The following is a 26,779-nucleotide window of genomic DNA, read 5'->3' as shown; positions in this document are numbered from 1 at the left end:
TTTCTGAGTGTTGTCCTGAGGCTCTATGGGGTTGGTTTGGGTTGGTGAACTGAGCCTCAGAACCAGCTGGCTGACTGCTGTCCTGAGGCTCTATGGGGTTGGTTTGGGTTGGTGAACTGATCCTCAGAACCAGCTGGTTGACTAATGTCCTGAGGCTCTATGGGGTTGGTTTGGGTTGGTGAACTGATCCTCAGAACCAGCTGGATGAGGGGACTCTTCTCTTGTTTCATCTCTTGACATTGTAGAGCTGTGTGATGGAATGTTTTGGGGTCACTTGATTTTAGATGGTTGTAAAATTTGATGGCTTTTTTTTCTATTCGAATGAGGAGGGGGTATTGGCCCAATTCTGCTCTACATGCGTTATTTGGAGTTTTTCTTTGCACAATATAGTCTTGCAAAACTTTGCATGCAGTATTTCGATTGGATGTTTGTCCCATTTGGTATATTCATTATTAGAGATTGGACCCCATACTTCACTGCCATATAGAGCAATTGGTTCTATAACTGATTAAACATTTTTGAGCCAGATTCTAATTGGAATTTCCTTTTAATAGCATAGAATGCTCTTCTTGCTTTGTCTCTCAGCTCATTCACAGCCATGTGAAAGCTACCTGTGTTGCTGATATTTAGTCCTAGATATGTGTCGTTTTTGGTGTGTTCTAATAGAACTGTGTCCAAATAGAATTTATATTTGTCATCCTTATTTCCGGACCTTTTTTGGAATATCATTATATTTGTTGTTTTTTAGGTTAACGGTCAGAGCCCAGATCTGACAGAACCTGTGAAGATGATCTAGGTGCTGCTGTAACCCCTCTTTAGTGGGAGACAGCAGCACCAGGTCATCTGTGTACAGCAGACACTTGATTTCAGTGTTGTGTAGGGTGGTGATACCAGGTGCTGCCGATTCTTCTAATGTTTTTGCCAATTCATTAATGTAGATGTTAAATAGTGTTGGACTTATTGGGCAGCCCTGTTTCACTCCCCGTCCCTGAGAGAAGAAGTCTGTTTGCTTGTTGCCAATTTTAACCACATTTGTTTTTAGTGTACATTGATTTAATAACATCATATGTTTTCCCTCCAATACTTAGTTTATAAAAAAGACCTTTGTGACAAATTGAATCAAATGCTTTCTTGAAATCTACAAAACACGAGCTGATTTTGCCTTTGTTTTGGTTTACTTGTTTGTCAATTAGAGTGTGGAGGTCTGTAAATGTGGTCTGTTGTACGATCATTGTTTAGAAATCCAATCTGACTTCTGCCCAGGACATTGTGTTCGTCAAGGAAATTATGTAGTCTGCTATTTATAATACTGCAGAGAATCTTTCCCAAGTTGCTGTTAACGCAAATTCCTCTGTAATTATTTGGGTCAAATTTGTCTCCATTTTTATAGATTGATGTGATCAATCCCTGGTTCCAAATATCGGGGAAAATACCTGCAGTGGTGATAATTTTGAAGAGTTTGAGTATAGCCAATTTTAATTTGTGGTCTGTATATTTGATAATTTCATTTAAAATACCATCAGCACCACAGGCCTTTTTGGGTTGGAGAGTACATATAGTTTTTCCAATAATTCTTCTTCTGTAATTGGGGAATCTACATGATTCTGATAGTCTTTGACTGCTGATTGAAGGATTTGTAATATTTCTTGTATATCTTTTTGTTCTGGTCTCTTTGTTATATTGCTGTTGAGGTTTGCAAAGTGATTTCTCCACATATTCCCATTTTGGATAGCCAGTTCCTCCTGATGAGGTTTGTTTAATTTATTCCAATTCTCCCAGAGGTGGTTTGATTTTGATTCTATGGATTCCTCAATTCCATCCAGCTGATTTCTAATGTGCTGTTCCTTTTTTGTTCTTAGGGTGTGTTTGTATTGCTTCAGTGTTTCCCCATATTGAAGGCCTATATTTTTGTTGTCTGGTTCTCTGTGTTTTTGATTAGATATATTTCTCAATGACTTTCTTACATTTCTCCAATCATTATCAAACCATTTTTCATTATCTGTTATTCCTGGTTTGATCTTATGCTTATTTAAATTAGCCAAGGAGGCTAATTTGTCAAATAAAAAGTTTATGTTCCAAACGGCCAAATTTACACCTTCATTGCTGTAGGAGAATGTTAAGGCTAAAAAGTTGTCCAGGAGAGATTGTATTTTTTGGCTACTAATTGCTTTTTGGTAGATGTCTGTACTGTTTGCACTCTCTCAATAGGCCTGTTTTGTATCATGTAATTTATTGGGCCGTGATGCTTCATGGTTGGGTTCTGCTCTTCTCAGATACACTGTGATTTTACTGTGGTCTGTGAGAGGTGTTAGTGGGCTGAGTGTGAAGGCTCTGAGAGACTCTGGGTTTAAGTCGGTGAGGAAGTAGTCTACAGAACTACTGCCAAGGGATGAGCTCTAGGTGTACCTACCAAAAGAGTCCCCTCTCAGCCTACCATTGACTCTGTACAGACCCAGTGTTCGACAGAGCTTCACGAGCTGTACTACGTTTTTGTTTTTCACTTTGTCATAGTTGTTTCTGTGGGGGTATGTGGGGAGGGAAAGGTTGTTGCTTCCTGGTAGTCATTGTCCCCATGACTGTTAATAGTGTCTTGTTCTTCTGCTGTTCTAGCATTCAGGTCTCCACAGACCAGTACGTTGCCTTGGGCCTGAAAGTGATTAATTTCCCCCTCTAGAATGGAGAAACTCTCTTCATTGAAGTAGGGTGACTCTGCGGGGGGAATGTATGTGGCACAGAGTCTCTCTCTCTCTCTCTCTCTCTCTGTGTCTCTCTCTGTCTCTCTCTCTCTCTCTGTGTCTCTGTGTCTCCTTGGGCTTAATACCCTAAATATCGGCTTCCATTATGGTGTTTGCTAAAGCTGACTGTCTGCTTTTGGTTTTACAGACGAACGTTGCCGGCTAACAAGTAATCAGCTAGCTTACTTTGGCAAGTAGATTTCACTCAACTCAATTTAAATGTATTTGGTTATCAAGCTGCTGGGTATCGCCTATCTGAAATCTTTGGGACATCCCTACCCCATTGAAGTTTGGATGTAAAATGGTTAAGGAAACAGTTAAGGGTTTAAGGTTTGCACTGACCCGCACTTCTCAAGCCGGCTAGCTAGCTAAACCTTACAGTCTAAGATAGAGGTCCTGGATGGCAGGAAGCTTGCTTACCAGGCAGTGATGCAACCATGGTGCAGCTGTAGAACCTTTTGAGGATCTGAGGACCCATGCCAAATCTTTTCAGTCTCCTGAGGGGGAATAGGTTGTGTCGTGCCCTTTTCACGACTGTCTTGGTATGTTTGGACCATGTTAGTCCAACCTTGCCAGTTGGACACACCCTCTTTGTGTGTGTGTCTGTATATGTGTTTTTGTGCGTGCGTGTGTGTGTGTGTGCATCAACGACCTGTGTGTGTGTGTGTGTTTGTTTGTGTGTGTGTATCAAAGACCTCCAAATTAAGATTCTTAGAGTGTCTTGGACTTTGGCTCTGGGTAGCAAGACAACGAACACACTGAAACACTTCCATTGCGCATATTAGGGAAAACACACACACACACACACACACACACACACACACACACACACACACACACACACACACACACACACACACACACACACACACACACACACACACATCCATCATATCTCAGCCCCTTTAGAATTGAATTGACAGAGTTGATCTGGTGACGTATTGAGAGTCTTGGCTTACAGGCTGACGAGTTCAGAGGGCCCCTCACACACATACACACTCATACAGACACACTCACACAGACACACAGACACACACACTCACACATACACACTCACACACACAGACAGACACACACTCACACATACACACTCACACAGACACATATACACACACTCACACAGACACATATACACACAGACACACATTCACACAGACACATATACACACAGACACAGACACTCACACATACACACTCACACAGACACACATTCACACAGACACACACTCACACAGACACACACTCACACAGACACATATACACACAGACACACACTCACACAGACACATATACATACACAGACACATATACACACAGACACACACTCACACAGACACACAGACACACACTCACACAGACACATATACACACAGACACACACTCACACATACACACACTCACACAGACACATATACACACAGACACACACTCACACTCACACAGACACTCACACATACACACTCACACACTCACACAGACACACACTCACACAGACACTCACTCACACAGACACATATACACACAGACACATATACACACAGACACACACTCACACTCACACAGACACACACACACACTCACAGACACACTCACACAGACACATAGACAGACACACACTCACACAGACACACATTCACACAGACACACACTCACACAGACACACATACACACTCACACAGACACACACACACACACACACACACACACACACACACACAGGCAGGCCCTGTCTGAAGGTTTAACGTACTTGACTTGAAATGTTCACCTTTGTTCCAAGATGAACCCCTAAACCCAGGCACTCCCCTCTCTTACCCTCCCAGTCACCGGCTGCTCTCAGAACCAGAGATACGGGCCAAGATCTGCTCTTCCCCATCAACCATCGGTTAGATCTTCTATACCTCTCACTGACCAAAGCGTCAGACATGCATTATAGGCCTAGAATATTATTCATAATAATGAATTTCCTTTTTTTTAATGTTCCGAAACATAAAAACATAGGTTTGTGAATATATCAATTATTAATACTATATTATTTATAATGTACCAGGCAAGTATACAGGCAACTATAATGATTTAATTACGATTAACCCTTATGACTCATATAATAGGTTATAAAATATGGGTGCTGCCTAAACATCCTGATTAATCTAATTAAAATTAGAGTAAACCTATTATTAGTAAAGCATGAATCATAGTTTAGTGACACAGTGAAGAATGACCTTCTGTTTAATCATGTAGATATCTTTAGTCTTTTTATAGACTGGTCACCTTGGTGTGTCTAGGGTCACTTTGACGCGAACCCTCTGGGAGTGTGAGTGTGTCTGTGTTCATTCACGTGAAAAGAAACCCCCCCCACTTTCCGCCCCTTTCTCGACACGGAGGCCTATGCAAGCAAGCTTTCCCCCCACCAAACGACACCGAGACCGTTTTATCTTTCCAACTCGCAACAGTAGTCTCCCCCTCCTCCCTCTCTCTTTTCAGTTCAGCGCTTTTTTTTTTCCTACGGTGAAGTGAACTGCCGCCATGTTCTTCTGAGCCAGTATGACAGTCAGACGGGAGGAAGAGAGACAGGGACATAGTCTGTGACTAAAACGACGGTTTAACTCAGCTTTTCGGAGTATGAGAGAGATATTTTAACGCCACTGAACGTTTAGAACGGTGGAAGTTTTCCGTTTAAATTTTTTTTGCAACAGAAGAGCCGTTCGGATTTACAGAGAAATCGGCGTGTCCGGATGTTACAGCGCGATATATTTTATTTTCCTATGGCGTAGGCACCTTTATATAAAGGCTGATCTTTTTACACATTTGGGGGTCGGAGGGTCGCCTCCGGTCGAATCTATAAGCACATCCTAGTCTGTTTTTAAAAACCTGTTTTTTAACCGAAAAAATACACGGAGTAAATGTCTAATTTGTGTGAAATAGAAGAAAAACACATTCCAACATTCGTTCGTGACTCTGAAATGATGACTATCGATACTAACGGGATTTAATTGGTGTTTTGGACGTTTAATTGATTATCAACGACTCATCATTTGCCGTCTACGAGTTTTTAAAGACGACGATAGGGGAAATACTATTATTTCCTTCCTTGAAGCCCTACGGTGAGCGGATTCCAATGATGACGGGCTCTACCCCGGCAGACATGGTGAGAAATTTTGCCAAATGTTTCAGAAGAAAAATGTGTGTCGGTGTCCTCCAACGTCAAATTCATATTGTGAATATTCACATTGTGAATAGGTATATAATACATTCTTATTAGTGTGATTAAACTAGGTCTATTCTTCAGCCTGTAGACAAACTTGAAGATGACTAGATAACGAAATTGATCAATCAAATAATGTTATTTTGGCTGGTCAGATGGCTATCATTTATTTTTTTATTAAATAAAATGTTAATGATTAAGAGATGTTTTAAATATTAAATAAGGAAAAGGAGGAGAAGCGCAGATAGCAGCAGTAGCTATAACATTTGGCACAGTGGGGCTACTGTTTACATTTAACTGCTGTCTGTGGGGTGCCCTTGCAGTCCTCAGTCATATAGGCAAATGCATAACTTTGTGGGGGGGGGGGGGGTTAGGGTTAATAGGTTCCGGTGTCCCCCTCCCCCCCAGGAGAATAATACAATAAAAAATAGCTGTGAAATGGTTGTTTCTGGTGAATTTTGAAGGGAAAACACACCCAAAGTCTCACCTGATGATCTGTTCGTCCTCTCCCTGCCTCCACATGGGCAGTGCTCTCTCTTCTAGGGATGAGAGAAAGTGTCCATTTTGCTAAAAGTGTGTCTGTTAACATGATCAGAAAATCATACAATTTCACACCAATATACAATGCAGAATAATGGTCCTATTATGTATGTATGACCACTAGTGCGGGCAATCTACAGCAACACCTTTACAAGACAGAGAACCCTTTAGAGGCACAGATAACCCTTTAGAGAGACAGAGAACCCTTTAGAGAGACAGAGAACCCTTTAGAGAGACAGAGAACCCTTTAGAGAGACAGAGAACCCTTTAGGGACAGAGAACCCTTTAGAGAGACAGAGAACCCTTTAGGGACAGAGAACCCTTTAGGGACAGAGAACCCTTTAGAGACAGAGAACCCTTTAGAGAGACAGAGAACCCTTTAGAGAGACAGAGAACCCTTTAGAGACAGAGAACCCTTCAGAGACAGAACTTTTTCAGACAATAAAAAAAGTGACTAGAATTCTGCTCCAGCATAAAAATGTTCTGTATTTTTTCCTTAAAAACAATAAAAGTCGCTGACTTTGATGTACTGCTGTTGTTTTTTTTATGCTGTGTTTTTGATGGTATGGTAGATGTTTCATTTCTACTAAATGTTTTGGTAAATCACGGTATTTAACAAACTTTAAATGACGTTTTTTAAGGAGAGGATGTTCCTGGCTGCCGCGCCGCAGATCAAGATTCTTTGATTTACAGTTCTGGTTGCCTAGTGATGGACTTTAGTCCTGCTTCAGAAGCCTCATTCCTTTACAGACGAGTAAAATGCCCATTCAAATCTCCAGGGAAGGTTTCGTGTTGGCATTTAAAAATGTTTTGTGTAAGTCTACCCTAACAAACATGCTGAAGCCCAGGCGCTTTCAAGGGCTCACATTCCATTATGTCTGAAAAGGATAATGGATAAAGCCTACTGTAAATTCATATTATGAGGCTAAAATGAATAGTAGGCTACCCCGTGCTCGCAAGACTGGCCCGAAGATACCTCTGTATCCTGGCGACATCAGTGCCATGAGAAGGCTAGGATATTCTACACGCAACAGACCGAAGACTGAACACACACTTGCATCATTAGCCAAGAGACAGAGCAGGCATGCCATGTTTTGGTAATCTGCATCTCGCAATGTCTTGTCTTGCATGCATTGCAAATTCACCAAAGTAGTCTAAAGTTCACCTCTTCCTCTCTGTATTTATCTGAATTACACAACTTTCCCAGGCCTTTATAGCATAACGACTATAACACCGAAAATGCTGTGTTTTGTGATAACTGCACTGTGATATTAATTAAGTGGTGAAAAAACATAGTGTTTCGGGTTAGGGATTTTTCTGAATGTTAAAGATTCCAACTTTGTTTAAATGTTTTAACATTTAAACGTTCACACCCCTCCTCTCTACTGACTGTCTCTGACCCCTGCCAAATGAAATCACAATGATGGCAACAACTGTTTTCTTCGAGCATTTGGGCTACAGTCAGCAAAGATGAGGAGTTGAACTGATAGTGTCTTATAACACAAATTGTCATGTATTGACCAGTTCCTTCTCTCCTTGCCTCGCATCAACATGGGTGGTGCAATCTCACTCTCTCTATTGCCTGTCTTTGATCCCTGCCACGATCATATGACATTGACATCTGAGTCATTTAGCAGACTCTTATCCAGAGACACAAAGCGTTAGTGAGTCATTTAGCAGACTCTTATCCAGAGAAGCGTATAATTAGTGAGTCATTTAGCAGACTCTCTTATCCAGAGACACGTATAGTTAGTGAGTCATTTAGCAGACTCTTATCCAGAGAAGCGTATAGTTAGTGAGTCATTTAGCAGACTCTCTTATCCAGAGACACGTATAGTTAATGCATTCATCTTAAGATCGCTAGGTGGGATAACCACATATCACAGGCATGGAAAGTACAATCTTCCTCAGTGAAGTAGCTATCAATAGAGTCAGAGTTAGAAGGGGGGGGGGGGGGGTTAGTGCTGTCATCAAGATAAAGGTTGGCTATTTTGAAGAATCTCAAATATATTTAGATTTGTTTAACACATTTTTTGGTTACTACATGATTCTATATGTGTTATTTCATTGTTTTGATACCTTCACTATATTCTACAATGTAGAACATAGCAAAAATAAAGAAAAATCATATGACATTGACATCTGAGTCATTTAGCAGACTCTTATCCAGAGACACAAAGCGTTAGTGAGTAATTTAGCAGACTCTTATCCAGAGACGCGTATAGTTAGTGAGTCATTTAGCAGGGGGGTTAGTGCTGTCATCAAGATAAAGGTTGGCTATTTTGAAGAATCTCAAATATATTTAGATTTGTTTAACACATTTTTTGGTTACTACATGATTCTATATGTGTTATTTCATTGTTTTGATACCTTCACTATTATTCTACAATGTAGAACATAGTAAAAATAAAGAAAAACCCTGGAATGAGTAGGTGTTCTAACTTTGGACCGGAAGTGTATTATTAAATTGTTTTACTAATGTTGCTGTCCCAGCTATAACAAAAAAAATGATGTCATTTTATCCTTGAAACATTGAATTGAATTACTGTAGAATTCCATTCATTCCAATACCCCTTAATGACAAAACACATTTACGAAACTATTCAGACCCTTTGGTAGCGATTACAGCCTTGAGTCTTCTTGGGTATGACTCTACAAGCTTGGCACACCTGTAATTGGGGAGTTTCTCCCCATTCTTATCTGCACATCCTCTCAGGCTCTGTTAGGTTGGATGGGGAGCGTCGCTGGTCCATTAGATCCCTGGACTATTCCACGTAGGCCATGGTAGGCTAACGTTGTAATAATGTTGGGATAATGAGTTCAGTTGGGATTGTGTCTGACTGTGGCCTAACTCTGAGAGGTTGTGTGTGTTTGTTTCGTTCTACCTCATACCACATGAGGAATGCTATGACCTGTCCAACCATAGACGAGGTATGAATGCCCAGGGCTTGGAGGTCTGCCATAGGCTAGTCATTAAAGTACGCTGACTACCCTAGGAACTCTCACAATCTCTCTCGCGCTCTCTCACTCTCTCCCTGCGACAGTACTGTAATTCAGTCATAGTAAAGAAAAGGTCTGGTGTGTGTGTGTGTGTGTGTGGCAGCGATAAGTGTTCAGCTGGATGAGATAGCGGGTCAGAGTTGGAGGTGAAGATGGAACTGTAGAATAAAGCCTATGAATACATCCACTTTTTAACCAAGAGAGAATGAGATTTTTGGTTAAAGGAGAGGAAGAGGAAGGTAGGAACAGAGGAGGGGAAATAAAAAGAGAGCGTGGATAACACACAGAGGAATCAAGAAGGCGTCTCATCGCTGTGTGGTCCTCACCTGTGAAGTGTGGAGGTGTGGGGCAGGAACGTCATAACAATGGGGGTGTGTGTGTGCCTCAGTGTTCTGTTCCAGTGTTCTAAGGTTCTAGAAGGACTGAGTTTAGGAGCCCATTGTGAGGTTATTAAGTAGAATCAATTAGAATGGTCACAATGGACTGGGTCATTCCGTACTCCACAAAAGGTTGAATAGCCTTCTGTTCTAGCTACCACACACAGTTGGATGTAGCAGGGGTTAAAGGTGAGAGGTGTGTGTGGGCTGGGGGTGAAAGAGAGAGAGGAAAGAGGGATGGAGTGGGTTTCTTGTGGTTGAAAAGCCCATCCTGTATCACCTCTCACTAGCCTGTCTCAGCATTACCATCTAAAAGGACCCCTGAGCACCAACTTGTGAAGTTTCCTAGGAGAATATCAAATGAAAGCTAAAAGTCTATATATTGTTTTGAAATGAAGGTATGTTTCAACAATTTTTCATACAAAAAAAAATTAGGAATAAGCATTGATTTCTAGTCAAACGGATGGAAAAGGAGTTCTTAGAAAACATCTACCAGAACAAGTCTTAAACAGTATTAGAAATACATCAAACACCGTAATGTGGAAGTAAAGACCCATGTACACTAATATCAACACTTATATTTCGTTTTGCTGAAATTATTTGCCTTTTGTAAGTTTAAAAAACATTGCCTTGTGCCTTATAATTCTGTTAACACATATCTTGAAGTTAGTTTTTCTAATTTCTCTCCCTCATGATGAGAGAGGATAATGAAAGTTCACAGAAGTAACAAGTAAAAGTAGACCTATCAATTCATTATAGTGTTTTTTTTTAGTTATATCAACTTTGTTTATGAATTATTAAGTGATTAAAACTCATTCTGTTACCGAAATCAGTAATGGAATTATTGACATTTTGAATTGGCTACAATGGGAAAATCATAGTAGTCACAAACCACAGTTGGGTCACCTGCTACTGTCCTCCCTTCCACTGCCACACTGTTAATGTTCAGTACTACTGTCCTCCCTTCCACTGGCACACTGTTAATGTTCAGTACTACTGTCCTCCCTTCCACTGGCACACTGTTAATGTTCAGTACTACTGTCCTCCCTTCCACTGGCAGACTGTTAATGTTCAGTACTACTGTCCTCCCTTCTACTGGCACACTGTTAATGTTCAGTACTACTGTCCTCCCTTCCACTGGCACACTGTTAATGTTCAGTACTACTGTCCTCCCTTCCACTGGCATACTGTTAATGTTCAGTACTACTGTCCTCCCTTCCACTGGCACATTGTTAATGTTCAGTACTACTGTCCTCCCTTCCACTGGCACACTGTTAATGTTCAGTACTACTGTCCTCCCTTCCACTGGCACACTGTTAATGTTCAGTACTACTGTCCTCCCTTCCACTGGCAGACTGTTAATGTTCAGTACTACTGTCCTCCCTTCTACTGGCACACTGTTAATGTTCAGTACTACTGTCCTCTCTTCCACTGGCACACTGTTAATGTTCAGTACTACTGTCCTCCCTTCCACTGGCAGACTGTTAATGTTCAGTACTACTGTCCTCTCTTCCACTGGCACACTGTTAATGTTCAGTACTACTGTCCTCCCTTCCACTGGCACACTGTTAATGTTCAGTACTACTGTCCTCCCTTCCACTGCCACACTGTTAATGTTCAGTACTACTGTCCTCCCTTCCACTGGCATACTGTTAATGTTCAGTACTACTGTCCTCCCTTCCACTGGCACACTGTTAATGTTCAGTACTACTGTCCTCCCTTCCACTGGCACACTGTTAATGTTCAGTACTACTGTCCTCTCTTCCACTGGCACATTGTTAATGTTCAGTACTACTGTCCTCCCCTCCACTGGCACACTGTTAATGTTCAGTACTACTGTCCTCTCTTCCACTGGCACACTGTTAATGTTCAGTACTACTGTCCTCTCTTCCACTGGTATACTGTTAATGTTCAGTACTACTGTCCTCCCTTCCACTGGCACACTGTTAATGTTCAGTACTACTGTCCTCCCTTCCACTGGCACATTGTTAATGTTCAGTACTACTGTCCTCTCTTCCACTGGTATACTGTTAATGTTCAGTACTACTGTCCTCCCTTCTACTGGCACACTGTTAATGTTCAGTACTACTGTCCTCCCTTCCACTGGCACACTGTTAATGTTCAGTACTACTGTCCTCCCTTCCACTGGCAGACTGTTAATGTTCAGTACTACTGTCCTCCCTTCCACCTGCACACTGTTAATGTTCAGTACTACTGTCCTCCCTTCCACTGCCACAATGTTAATGTTCAGTACTACTGTCCTCCCTTCCACCTCCACACTGTTAATGTTCAGTACTACTGTCCTCCCTTCCACTGGCACACTGTTAATGTTCAGTACTACTGTCCTCTCTTCCACTGGCACATTGTTAATGTTCAGTACTACTGTCCTCCCTTCCACTGGCACACTGTTAATGTTCAGTACTACTGTCCTCCCTTCCACTGGCATACTGTTAATGTTCAGTACTACTGTCCTCCCTTCCACTGGCACACTGTTAATGTTCAGTACTACTGTCCTCCCTTCCACCTCCACACTGTTAATGTTCAGTACTACTGTCCTCTCTTCCACTGGCATACTGTTAATGTTCAGTACTACTATCCTCCCTTCCACTGGCACACTGTTAATGTTCAGTACTACTGTCCTCCCTTCCACTGGCATACTGTTAATGTTCAGTACTACTGTCCTCCCTTCCACTGGCACACTGTTAATGTTCAGTACTACTGTCCTCCCTTCCACTGGCATACTGTTAATGTTCAGTACTACTGTCCTCCCTTCCACCTCCACACTGTTAATGTTCAGTACTACTGTCCTCTCTTCCACTGGCATACTGTTAATGTTCAGTACTACTGTCCTCCCTTCCACCTCCACACTGTTAATGTTCAGTACTACTGTCCTCCCTTACACTGGCACACTGTTAATGTTCAGTACTACTGTCCTCCCTTCCACTGGCATACTGTTAATGTTCAGTACTACTGTCCTCCCTTCCACCTCCACACTGTTAATGTTCAGTACTACTGTCCTCCCTTCCACTGGCACACTGTTAATGTTCAGTACTACTGTCCTCCCTTCCACTGGCACACTGTTAATGTTCAGTTCAGTTTTTTCCTTCTCTTTATGTCATGTGGTGGTCAAAGCAAGACTGTGAAAACTGTCTGGACAACCCCTCCGTCCCACTCACTTTCCTCTCAGTCGCTCTCTCTCTCTCTCTCTCTCTCTCATCTCTGTCTCCATTTAATGTCACCTCGCCCGGCTCAGACAGACACCTAACATGACACCCACCGTCTTTCCATTTACTGTAACAAGCACCGACCGACACCGGACGTCTGTGGACGTTGAAAAGGAGTTTTGTCATTTTGGTCAGTCCGCCCTGGCTGGACCAAATCTGAACCAGTCATAGACGTCTATGCCTCACAAGTTCGCACAGTACAGTAGAGAAGGGTGCTGTGCCATAGAGAAGGGTGTCGTGCCGTAGAGAAGGGTGCCGCGCCGTAGAGAAGGGCGCCGTAGAGAAGGGTGCCGCGCCGTAGAGAAGGGTGCCGTGCCGTAGAGAAGGGTGCCGCGCCGTAGAGAAGGGTGCCGCGCCGTAGAGAAGGGTGCCGCGCCGTAGAGAAGGGTGCCGCGCCGTAGAGAAGGGTGCCGCGCCGTAGAGAAGGGTGCCGCGCCGTAGAGAAGGGTGCCGCGCCGTAGGGAAGGGTGCCGCGCCGTAGGGAAGAGTGCCGCGCCGTAGAGAAGGGTGCCGCGCCGTAGGGAAGAGTGCCGCGCCGTAGGGAAGGGTGCCGCGCCGTAGGGAAGGGTGCCGCGCCGTAGGGAAGGGTGCTGTAGAGAACGGTGCTGTACTCAAAATGTCTACTGTACTCTAATGTACTGTGTGGGACTGTGATGCCCAAACTTGTGAAGCATAGGCGTCTGTGATTGGTTCAGATTTGGTCTGGTCCTGCCCAAACAAAATGTGGTGGTGTTTGGGGATGGGGCTTGTTACAATAATAGCCTGGGTGTTGAATAATACCCAAATATACAAAAGAAGAATATTGCATATTTCCACCTTTTGTGTACCTATTCAGGATACGTCACCATGAAGAGAATGACATTCATATCTATAATTATGCATTTCTGTATAGTACAGATCAGGGACCCAGGATATAATTCATTTTAATATTCTGTTACTGGATGTAAATCCACTTCACTCACTGTAGTTCAATAATCAAAATGTTTTCAAAGTCTAGGTGTGATGTCATAGCTGACACCCCATTCTTTCTGCAGACATCTTTTGAATCTTCGTTCTGAGCAGATGTTTAACCTCTCTAGGGGGTGTGGAACGGTAGTGTCCCACCTGGCCAACATCCAGTGAAATTGCAGTGCGCCAAATTCAAAAACAGAAATACTATAAAAATTCTTAAAACATACAAGTGTTATACATCGGTTTAAAGATGAAGTTGTTGTTAATCCAACCACGGTGTCAGATTTCAAAAAGGCTTTACGGCGAAAGCATACCATGCGATTATCTGAGAACAGCGCCCAGCAGACAAATCATTACAAACAGTAACCAGCCAAGAAGAGGAGTAACATAAATCAGAAATAGCGTTAAAATGAATCACTTTGATTATCTTCATATGGTTACACTCACAAGACTCACAGTTATCCAATGAATGTTTGTTTTGTTTGATAAAGTCCCTCTTTATATCCAAAAACCTCAGTTTTGTTAGCACGTTTTGTTCAGTAATCCACTGTGTCAAACAACATCCAGTGAAATTGCAGAGCGTGAAACTCAACAAAACAGAAATTCTCATAATAAACATACATAAAAGATACAAGTGTTATACATCAGCTTAAAGATACACTTCTTGTTAATCCAACCGCTGTGTCAGATTTCAAGAAGGCTTTACGGCGAAAGGAAACCATGTGATTATCTGAGAACAACGCCCAGCCGACAAATCATTACAAACAGTAAACAGCCAAGCAGAGGAGTAACAAAAGTCAGAAATAGCGATAAAATGTATCACTTACCTTTGATGATCATCGGATGGTTGCACTCACAAGACTCCGTTACACAATAAATGTTTGTTTTGTTCGATAAAATCCCTGTGTATGTCCAAAAACCTCCGTTTTGTTGGTGCGTTTTGTTCAGTCTTCCATTGGCACAAAGCGCGGTCACAGCAGGCAGATGAAAAATCAATAAAGTACCATAAAAGTTCATAGAAACATGTCAAACAATGTTTATAATCAATCCTCAGGTTGTTTTTGTCATAAATAATCGATCATATTTCAGCTGGACTATAGCTTCGTCAATAGAAAAGAAAAACAAGAAAGGCACGCTCCCGGTCATGTGCAGGACTCAAGTCTGGAAATTTCCACTGTCCTCTCATTGAAAGTGGTGTTTCTCCCTAATTTTTTAGAGTAAAAGCCTGAAACAATGCCTAATGATTGGCCACATGTAGCGGAAGCCATAGGGATCCTGAATTGGGTCGTAAGTCTTTGTATGGTGGATTTCAATGGAAAAACAGCCATTTCAAAATAATAGCACTTCCTGGATGGATTTTCCTCAGGTTTTCGCCTGCCATATCAGTTCTGTTATACTCACAGACATTATTTTAACAATTTTGGAAACTTTAGAGGGTAGATTTTGATTTTAAAAAACAAATTATATGCATATCCTAGCTTCTGGGCCTGAGTAGCAGGCAGTTTACTTTGGGCATGCTTTTCATCCAAAATTCCGAATGCTGCCCCCTACCCTAGTGAAGTTAACTGAGTTACAGGAAAACGAGGTCGCATTAAAACCTGAGGGAGATTTTACCGTAATTCTGTTTACCATAATTCTGTTACCAAACTTTGCATCTGCACAGTTCTTCCAGTAAGACATTTGTGGAGTTGTTGACTCCAACCTAAGTGTATGTAAACTTCCAACTTCACAACTTTGGTTCATCCATGGGAGCAATTTCCAAACCTGCACCTGCAGGTACCACGTTCATCTGTACAAACAATAGTACACAAGTATAAACAACATGGGACCACGCAGCCGTCATACTGCTCAGGAAGGAGATGTGTTCTGTCTCCTAGAGATGAATGCACTTCGGTGCGAAAAGTGCAAATCAATCCCAGAACAACAGCAAAGGACATTGTGAAGATGCTGGACGAAACAGGTACAAAAGTATCAAAATCCACAGTAAACGAGTCTTAAATTGACATAACCTGAAAGGCCGCTCAGCAAGGAAGAAGCCACGGCTCTAAAACTGCCATAAAAAAGCCAGACTACGGTTTGCAACTGCACATGGGGACAAAGATCGTATTTTTTTGAGAAATGTCCTCTGGTCTGATGTAAGAAAAATACAACTGTTTGGCCATAATGTCCATCGTTATGTTTGGAGGAAAAAGGGGGAGGCTTGCAAGCCGGAAAACACCATCCCAACTGTGAAGCACGGGGGAGGCAGCATCATGTTGTGGGGCTGCTTTGCTGCAGGAGGGACTGGTGCACTTCACAAAATAGGTGGCATCATGAGGGATTGAAAATTATGTGGCTATATTGAAGCAACATCTCAAGACATCAGTCAGGAAGTTAAAGCTTGGTCGCAAATGGGTCTTCCAAATGGACAATGACCCCAAGCATACTTCCAAAGTTGTGTCAAAATGGCTTAAGGACAACAAAGTCAAGGTATTGGAGAGGCCATCGCAAAGCCCTGACCTCAAACCTATAGAAGATTTGTGGACAGAACTGAAAAAGTGTGTGCGAGCAAGGAGGCCTACAAACCTGACTCGGTTACACCAGCTCTGTCACCCAATTTATTGTGGGAAGCTTGTGGAAGGCTACCCGAAACGTTTGACGCAAGTTAAACAATTTAAGGGCAATGCTACCAAATACTAATTGAGCGTATGTAAATTTCTGACCCACTGGGAATGTGATAAAATAAATGAAAGCTGAAATGAATCATTCGCTATACTATTATTCTGACATTTCACATTCTTAAAATAAAGTGGTGATCCTAACTAAGGGATTTTTTACTAGGATTAAATGTCAGGAATTGTCAAAAACTGAGTTTAAATGTATTTGGCTCAGGTGTATGTAAACTTCTGACTTTAACTGTATATATGTATTAATATAGATATTTATTAATATTTAAACTAATCTTTTTTATTACTAATAAACCCAGTTTGAGACCTGGTGAGTTAAGCTGAACAAACATGGACAGACAGGTGTATGTATTAGGAAGACAAGAAGAGAGACAGGTAGGTGTTAAACAGGTGTATGCATTAGGAAGACAAGAAGAGACAGGTAGGTGTTAAACAGGTGTATGTATTAGGAAGACTAGAAGAGAGACAGGTAGGTGTTAAACAGGTGTATGTATTAGGAAGACAAGAAGAGACAGGTAGGTGTTAAACAGGTGTATGTATTAGGAAGACAAGAAGAGACAGGTAGGTGTTAAACAGGTGTATGTATTAGGAAGACAAGAAGAGAGACAGGTAGGTGTTAAACAGGTGTATGCATTAGGAAGACAAGAAGAGAGACAGGTAGGTGTTAAACAGGTGTATGCATTAGGAAGACAAGAAGAGAGACAGGTAGGTGTTAAACAGGTGTATGTATTAGGAAGACAAGAAGAGACAGGTAGGTGTTAAACAGGTGTATGTATTAGGAAGACAAGAAGAGACAGGTAGGTGTTAAACAGGTGTATGTATTAGGAAGACAAGAAGAGAGACAGGTAGGTGTTAAACAGGTGTATGCATTAGGAAGACAAGAAGAGACAGGTAGGTGTTAAACAGGTGTATGTATTAGGAAGACAAGAAGAGAGACAGGTAGGTGTTAAACAGGTGTATGCATTAGGAAGACAAGAAGAGAGACAGGTAGGTGTTAAACAGGTGTATGCATTATGAAGACAAGAAGAGAGACAGGTAGGTGTTAAACAGGTGTATGCATTATGAAGACAAGAAGAGAGACAGGTAGGTGTTAAACAGGTGTATGCATTAGGAAGACAAGAAGAGACAGGTAGGTGTTAAACAGGTGTATGTATTAGGAAGACTAGAAGAGAGACAGGTAGGTGTTAAACAGGTGTATGCATTAGGAAGACTAGAAGAGACAGGTAGGTGTTAAACAGGTGTATGTATTAGGAAGACTAGAAGAGAGACAGGTAGGTGTTAAACAGGTGTATGCATTAGGAAGACAAGAAGAGAGACAGGTAGGTGTTAAACAGGTGTATGCATTAGGAAGACAAGAAGAGACAGGTAGGTGTTATTAAACAGGTGTATGTAATAGGAAGACAAGAAGAGAGACAGGTAGGTGTTAAACAGGTGTATGTATTAGGAAGACTAGAAGAGAGACAGGTAGGTGTTAAACAGGTGTATGCATTAGGAAGACAAGAGAGACAGGTAGGTGTTAAACAGGTGTATGCATTATGAAGACAAGAAGAGAGACAGGTAGGTGTTAAACAGGTGTATGCATTAGGAAGACAAGACGAGACAGGTAGGTGTTAAACAGGTGTATGTATTAGGAAGACTAGAAGAGAGACAGGTAGGTGTTAAACAGGTGTATGTATTAGGAAGACAAGAAGAGAGACAGGTAGGTGTTAAACAGGTGTATGCATTAGGAAGACAAGAAGAGACAGGTAGGTGTTAAACAGGTGTATGTATTAGGAAGACAAGAAGAGAGACAGGTAGGTGTTAAACAGGCGTATGTATTATGAAACTAGCTGTAACCTGTCTGACCTGTTCAGAATGCTGTCACTGAGACGAACCAGGAAGTGGAGCTCTGACCTAGCACAGTGAGGAAGGAAAGGGACAAGGCTCTGGTATACACAAAGGGACAAGGCTCTGGTATACACAAAGGGACAAGGCTCACAAAAGGACAAGGCTCTGGTATAACTCTGGGAGGACTAACAGCAGAGAATAGACAAGAAAATGGAAAGAGGGAATGGTGTCGGCCAGCATCCCGGAGTCGCCTCTTCACTGTTGACGTTGAGACTGGTGTTTTGCGGGTACTATTTAATGAAGCTGCCAGTTGAGGACTTGTGAGTCGTCTGTTTCTCAAACTAGACATTAAATAGTACCCGCGAAACACGTCTCGACATCAACAGTGAAGTGGCGACTCCAGGATGCTGGCCTTCTAGCCAAAGTTCCTCTGTCCAGTGTCTGTGTTCTTTTTTGCCCGTCATAATCTTGTATTTTTATTGGCCAGTCTGAGATATTTATATTTCTTTGCAACTCTGCTGCCTAGAAGGCCAGCATCCCAGAGTCGCCTCTTCACTGTTGACGTTGAGACTGGTGTTTTGCGGGTACTATTTAATGAAGCTGCCAGTTGAGGACTTGTGAGGCATCTGCCTCTCAAACTAGACACACTAATGCATTTGTCCTCTTGCTTAGTTGTGCACCGGGGCCTTCCACTCCTCTCTCTGTTCTGGTTGGAGCCAGTTTGTGCTGTTCTGTGAAGGGAGTAGTACACAGCGTTCTACGAGATCTTCAGTTTCTTGGCAATTTCTGGCCTGGAATAGCCTTAATTTCTCAGAACAAGAATAGACTGACAAGTTTCAGAAGAAAGTTTTGTTTTTTTAACCATTTTTAGCCTGTAATCAAACCCACAAATGCTGACGCTCCAGATAGTCAACTAGTCTAAAGAAGGCCAGTTTTATTGCTTCTTTAATCAGAAAAACAGTTTTCAGAGGTGCTAATGTAATTGCAAAAGAGTTTTCTAATGATCAATTAGCCTTTTAAAATGATGAACTTGGATTAGCTAACACACACACATACATATACATTAGTGCATTAGGAAAGTATTCAGACCCCTTGACCTTTCCCATGTTTTGTTGCATTACAGCCTTATTCTACAATAGATTATATTACATTTTTTTTTCCTCATTGATCTTCACACAAAACCCCATAATGACAAAGTGAAAACAGGTTTTTAGACATTTCTACAAATGGATTAAAAATGAAAATGAAATACCTTATCTACATAAGTATTCAGACCTTTTTGCAATGAGACTGAAAATTGAGTTCAGGTGCGTCCTGTTTCCGTTGATGATCCTTGAGATGTTTCTAACAACTTGATTGGAGTACACCTGTGTTTAAATTCAATTGATTGGACATGATTTGGAATTGCACACACCTGTCAATAAATGTCGGACAAAAACCAAGCCATGAGGCCGAAGGAATTATCTGTATAGATTGTCGAGGCACAGATCTGGGGAAAAGTATAAAAGTTCTGCAGCATTGAAAGTCCCCAAGAACACATTGGCCTCCATTATTAAATGGAAGATGTTTGGAACCACCAAGACTCTTCCCAGAGCTGGCCTCCTGGCCAAACTGAGCAATAGGGGTGAAGGGCCTTGGTCAGGGAGGTGACCAAGAACCCAATGGTCTCCCTGACAGTGTGACTCTCTCCAGAGTTCCTCTGTGGAGATGGTTGTCCTGGAAGCTTCTCCCATCTCTGCAGCACTTCACCAATCAAGCCTTTATGGTAGCGTGGCCAGACAGAAGCCGTTCCTCTGTAAAAGGCACGCGACAGCCCGGTTGGAGTTTGCCAAAAGGCTCCTAAAGGACTCTCCGAACATGAGAAAAAATATTCTTTGGTCTGATGAAACCAAGATTGAACTCTTTGGCTTAAATGCCAAGGGTCACAGCTGGAGGAAACCTGGCACCATCCCTACTGTGAAGCATGGTGGTGGCAGCATCATGCTGTGGGAATGTTTTTCAGCGGCTAGGACTGGGAGACTATTCAGGATCGAAGGAAAGATGAACGGAGCAATGTACAGAGTGATCTTTGATGAAAACCGACTTCAGAGAGCGCAGGACCTCCGACGGGCTTCGGGACAAGTCTCAATGTCCTTGAGTGGCCCAACCAGCGCTCGGACTTGAACCTGATCGAACATCTCTGGAGAGACCTTTAAAATAGCTGTCCATCCAACCTGACAAAGCTTGAGAGGATCTGCAGAGATAAATGGGAGAAACCCCCCCCCAAATACAGGTGTGCCAAGCTTGTAGCGTCATACCCAAGAAGACTCGGGGCTGTACTTGCTGCCAAATGTTGTTCAACAAAGTACTGGGACAAGGGTTTGAATACTTATGTCAGTGTGATATTTTATTTTATTTTATTTTTTTAAATAAATTTGATACAATTTCTAAAAACCTGTCTTTTGCTTTGTCATTATGTGGTATTTTGTGAAGATTTATGAGGGGGAAAAATGTATTTAATCAATTGAATAATAAGGATGTAATGTAACAAAATGTGGAAAAAGTCAAGGGGTCGGAACACTTCCCGAATGCACTTTTATGTGTGGGTGAAGAGAGAGAGAGAGACTAATTTAACACCGACCTCATCCCAGTTTCTCTCAGAGCTTTCACAGTCAGCCCACTAACACCTCTCTCAGACCACAGTAAAATCCCAGTGTATTTTAGAAAAGGGGGACCGAGGCAGTGAAAAGGGGGACCGAGGCAGTGAAAAGGGGGACCGAGGCAGTGAAAAGGGGACAGAGGCTGGTATTAGGGACCGGCACGGTTAATTGAAAATCTGGATATCCGAACGGGACGTTAATATTTGACTACTTTAGTGAGTGTTAATTTTTGAAGACATTTCTTCTGGGCTATTTTAACAATGAAAAAAGCTTTGTCAAAATGAAATACACTTTTTTTTGCCATTTTTCTAACGATGTGTTGATCTACTGCTTTACATTTAACCCTCCACAAGGTTTTTGGTGAAATAGAAATGTTTTTTTTTTTTTGCATATCCCACTCCCCTTGAGACAACCTGGTTAAGATATCTGGTTACCCGAGTAGTCTGGGTTAAAGAGAGAAAGAGTTTGAGAAGGTTTGTGTGGAAGTTTTTAGAAAGAGGGAGGAAGTGATGGATTGGCATAGTAGGGGTTAAAGAGGGAGGAAGTGATGGATTGGCATAGTAGGGGTTAAAGAGAGGAAGTGAGGGATTGGCATAGTAGGGGTTAAAGAGGGAGGAAGTGATGGATTGGCATAGTAGGGGTTAAAGAGAGGAAGTGAGGGATTGGCATAGTAGGGGTTAAAGAGGGAGGAAGTGATGGATTGGCATAGTAGGGGTTAAAGAGAGGAAGTGAGGGATTGGCATAGTAGGGGTTAAAGAGGGAGGAAGTGAGGGATTGGCATAGTATGGTTTAAAGAGAGGAAGTGAGGGATTGGCATAGTAGGGGTTAAAGAGAGAGGAAGTGATGGATTGGCATAGTAGGGGTTAAAGAGGGAGGAAGTGAGGGATTGGCATAGTAGGGGTTAAAGAGGGAGGAAGTGAGGGATTGGCATAGTAGGGGTTAAAGAGGGAGGAAGTGATGGATTGGCATAGTAGGGGTTAAAGAGAGAGGAAGTGATGGATTGGCATAGTAGGGGTTAAAGAGGGAGGAAGTGATGGATTGGCATAGTAGGGGTTAAAGAGGGAGGAAGTGATGGATTGGCATAGTAGGGGTTAAAGAGGGAGGAAGTGATGGATTGGTTTAAGAAATAAACCTTTCAGCTGGGAACAGTTTCCATCCAACAGCTCTGTCCTGATAGAGCGAGAGGAGCACGGTTACATCACCACTACAGCTACTGAGGGGGGGACAGACAGGAAGAGAGAGAATACATTCACTACTGATGAAAAAAAGAGGGAGGGAGCGAGGGGGACAGAATTACATTCACCACAAAATCAAATCAACTTTTTTTCCCCACATGCTTCGTAGACTAACAGTGAAATGCTGACTTACGGCCTTTTCAAGAGTTAACAGAGTTAAAGATAAGATAAAGAATGAAATAAAAAATATAATTAAGGACATGAGGAATAAATACACAGTGAATAATGAAGGGAGGGAGGGAGTGAGGGTGGGGGACAGACGGAGGTTGGGAGAGTGAATGAGGGTGGGGGAGTGAGTGAGGGTGGGTGGGTGGGGGAGTGGGACAGACGGAGGGTGGGAGAGTGAGTGAGGGTGTGGGACAGACAGAGTGAGGGAGGGAGTGAGGGTGGGGGAGTGGGACAGACGGAGGGTGGGAGAGTGAGTGAGGGTGGGGGACAGACGGAGGGTGGGAGAGTGATGGAGGGAGTGAGGGTGGGGGAGTGGGACAGACGGAGGTTGGGAGAGTGAGTGAGGGTGGGGGAGTGAGTGAGGGTGGGTGGGTGGGGGAGTGGGACAGACGGAGGGTGGGAGAGTGAGTGAGGGTGTGGGACAGACGGAGAGTGAGGGAGGGAGTGAGGGTGGGGGAGTGGGACAGACGGAGAGTGAGGGATGGAGTGAGGGTGGGGGAGTGGGACAGACGGAGGGTGGGAGAGTGGGACAGACGGAGGGTGGGAGAGTGAGTGAGGGTGGGGGAGTGGGACAGACGGAGGGTGGGAGAGTGAAGTGAGGGTGGGGGAGTGGGACAGACGGAGGGTGGGAGAGTGAGTGAGGGTGGGGGAGTGGGACAGACGGAGGGTGGGAGAGTGAAGTGAGGGTGGGAGAGTGAGTGAGGGTGGGTGGGGGGGGGGGAGTGGGACAGACGGAGGGTGGGGGAGTGAGTGAGGGTAGGGGAGTGGGACAGACGGAGGGTGGGAGAGTGAGTGAGGGTGGGGGAGTGGGACAGACGGAGGGTGGGGGAGTGGGACAGACGGAGGGTGGGAGAGTGAGTGAGGGTGGGGGAGTGGGACAGACGGAGGGTGGGGGAGTGGGACAGACGGAGGGTGGGGGAGTGGGACAGACGGAGGGTGGGGGAGTGGGACAGACGGAGGGTGGGGGAGTGGGGGAGACGGAGGCAGAGGGGGACAGACGGAGGCAGAGGGGGACAGACGGAGGCAGAAGGGAGGCAGAGGGACAGACGGAGGCAGAGGGGGACAGACGGCGGCAGAAGGGAGGCAGAAGGACAGACGGAGGGTCAGGGAGTGGGATAGACGGAGAGAGACGGAGGCAGAGGGACAGACGGAGAGAGACGGAGGCAGAGGGACAGACGGAGAGACAAACTGAGGGTCAGGGAGTGGGGGGGGCAGACGGAGGCAGAGGGGGACAGACGGAGGCAGAGGGGGACAGACTGAGGCAGAGGGGGACAGACGGAGAGAGACGGAGGCAGAGGGATAGACGGAGAGAGACGGAGGCAGAGGGACAGACGGAGAGACAGACGGAGGGTCAGGGAGTGGGGGGGACAGACGGAGGCAGGGGGACAGACGGAGGGTCAGGGAGTGGGGGAGACGGAGGCAGAGGGGGACAGACGGAGGCAGAGGGGGACAGACGGAGGCAGAGGGGGACAGACGGAGGCAGAGGGGGACAGACGGAGGCAGAGGGACAGACAGAGAGACAGACGGAGGGTCAGGGAGTGGGGGAGACGGAGGCAGAGGGGGACAGACGGAGGCAGAGGGACAGACGGAGGGTCAGGGAGTGGGACAGACGGAGGCAGAGGGGGACAGACGGAGGCAGAGGGGGACAGACGGAGGCAGAGGGGGACAGACGGAGGCAGAGGGGGACAGACGGAGGTAGAGGGGGACAGACGGAGGTAGAGGGGGACAGACGGAGAGAGAGGGGGACAGACGGAGGCAGAGGGGGACAGACGGAGAGAGACGGAGGCAGAGGGACAGACGGAGAGACGAAGGCAGAGGGACAGACGGAGAGACAGACGTAGGGTCAGGGAGTGGGGGGGACAGACGGAGGCAGAGGGGGACAGACGGAGGCAGGGGGACAGACGGAGGGTCAGGGAGTGGGGGAGACGGAGCAAGAGGAGGACAGACGGAGGCAGAGGGGGACAGACGGAGAGAGTCGGAGGCAGAGGGACAGACGGAGAGACAGACGGAGGGTCAGGGAGTGGGGGGGACAGACGGAGGCAGAGGGGGACAGACGGAGGCAGAGGGGGACAGACGGAGGCAGAGGGGGACAGACGGAGTCAGAGGGGGACAGACGGAGAGAGACGGAGGCAGAGGGATAGACGGAGAGAGACGGAGGCAGAGGGACAGACGGAGAGACAGACGGAGGGTCAGGGAGTGGGGGCGACAGACGGAGGCAGAGGGGGACAGACGGAGGCAGGGGGACAGACGGAGGGTCAGGGAGTGGGGGAGACGGAGGCAGAGGGGGACAGACGGAGGCAGAGGGGGACAGACGGAGAGAGACGGAGGCAGAGGGATAGACGGAGAGAGACGGAGGCAGAGGGACAGACGGAGAGACAGACGGAGGGTCAGGGAGTGGGGGCGACAGACGGAGGCAGAGGGGGACAGACGGAGGCAGGGGGACAGACGGAGGGTCAGGGAGTGGGGGAGACGGAGGCAGAGGGGGACAGACGGAGGCAGAGGGGGACAGACGGAGGCAGAGGGGGACAGACGGAGGCAGAGGGGGACAGACGGAGGCAGAGGGACAGACGGAGAGAGACGGAGGGGCAGAGGGACAGACGGAGAGACAGACGTAGGGTCAGGGATTGGGGGGGACAGACGGAGGCAGAGGGGGACAGACGGAGAGACAGACGGAGGGTCAGGGAGTGGGGGAGACGGAGGCAGAGGGGGACAGACGGAGGCATAGGGGGACAGACGGAGGCAGAGGGACAGACGGAGGGTCAGGGAGTGGGACAGACGGAGGCAGAGGGGGACAGACGGAGGCAGAGGGGGACAGACGGAGGCAGAGGGGGACAGACGGAGAGAGTCGGAGGCAGAGGGACAGACGGAGAGAGACGGAGGCAGAGGGACAGACGGAGAGACAGACGGAGGGTCGGGGAGTGGGGGAGACGGAGGCAGAGGGGGACAGACGGAGGGTTAGGGAGTCGGGGAGACGGAGGCAGAAGGGGACAGGCGGAGGCAGAGGGGGACAGGCGGAGGCAGAGGGGGACAGGCGGAGGCAGAGGGGGACAGACGGAGGCAGAGGAGGACAGACAGAGGCAGAGGGGGACAGACGGAGGCAGAGGGGGACAGACGGAGGCAGAGGGGGACAGACGGAGGCAGAGGGGTACAGACGGAGAGAGAGGGAAATGCATTACTATGGCTACTGCTTTAGAGACCAGACCAGTAATGTTGTAATCCAGTAGATGACATTGAATTTAATCATATTCTGAAATGAATACGATATTGATCTAGAGAAGGGGAAATTAGATCAGCAGCAGACACACAGCCTTTCAGACAGACAGCCTGCCTGTGTGTCTGTGCTGTGTGAAAGCCAGTATGTCTAGTGTAGACACGGAGACAGATATACACATGGCTTTTGGAACACAGACACCAACAACCATATGATGCTTATTGGATTACATTGTTACACAATGTCCTGTATAGATTAAATAAACTGTACCATTTAAAAAGGACAGTACATGGCATTCTCACGTTTTTAACGAGGTCAGTCATTGAAGTCCAGATATCTGTGATATCCCCATGTCATTCAGTTCACTGATCAACAGAAGACCTTGAGGTTGGTACAGACAGTTGGACTACGCAGTAGCAGCAGTGAGTAGAGCAGTCAGCCAAGGTTCACGCCAGATATCTTTAACCTCCTAAACAGGATCAAGACTGATACAACCCCAACCTCTAACCCCTGAGCTGTAACCTTAATCCTAACTTCCAACCACTATACCGTGACCCTATACCGAACCCATGACCTCCCTTAACAGGCAGTCATACCTTCAGGTAGCATTGCGGCTTGGTTATGTGAAAATGTATCCACTCACTACTTACTGTAAGTCGCTCTGGATAAGAGTGTCTGCTAAATGACTAAAATGTAAATGTAAATGAAAGTTACTTATAGGTTAAAGTTACTTACACTGTAGATTTTGATAGAAAATACAGGGAAACAGAACATGGGAAGGTAAGAGCTGTGAAGACATGAGGGAATCAAGAAGAGGAGAAAGAAACCGATATTGAGAGAGCAGGAAGGAGACAGATGTCAGAAGACAGGCATATATATATGTATGTGTGTGTGTGTGTGTGTGAGGGTGGAATACAGAGATGTCAGAGGATAGGCAGAGGGTAGAGATGTAGAGAGCGGCGGGGATGCAGAGGTAGAGATGTAGAGAGAGAGGGGGATGCAGA

The 26,779-nt window shown here is 45.0% G+C and overlaps 1 protein-coding gene across 1 annotated transcript in view; it reads left to right on the top strand.

The window, feature by feature from the left end:
- The first annotated feature begins 5,105 nt into the window (after positions 1-5,105).
- The window catches only part of LOC110515723 (ubiquitin-like protein 3), a 51,391-nt gene continuing 29,717 nt past the window's right edge, over positions 5,106-26,779 (top strand). Inside the window, exon 1 of the mRNA XM_036968327.1 lies at positions 5,106-5,880. Coding sequence (XP_036824222.1) covers positions 5,851-5,880 — 30 coding nt within the window. The 5' untranslated portion in view covers positions 5,106-5,850. The remainder of the gene's footprint in view (positions 5,881-26,779) is intronic.

This window comes from Oncorhynchus mykiss, chromosome Y, assembly GCF_013265735.2.
Source record: "Oncorhynchus mykiss isolate Arlee chromosome Y, USDA_OmykA_1.1, whole genome shotgun sequence".
In the NCBI taxonomy this organism is placed as follows: Eukaryota; Metazoa; Chordata; class Actinopteri; order Salmoniformes; family Salmonidae; genus Oncorhynchus; species Oncorhynchus mykiss.
The sequence above is the reverse complement of the archived record's forward strand: the minus strand, read 5'-3'. Positions and strand labels throughout refer to the sequence as shown.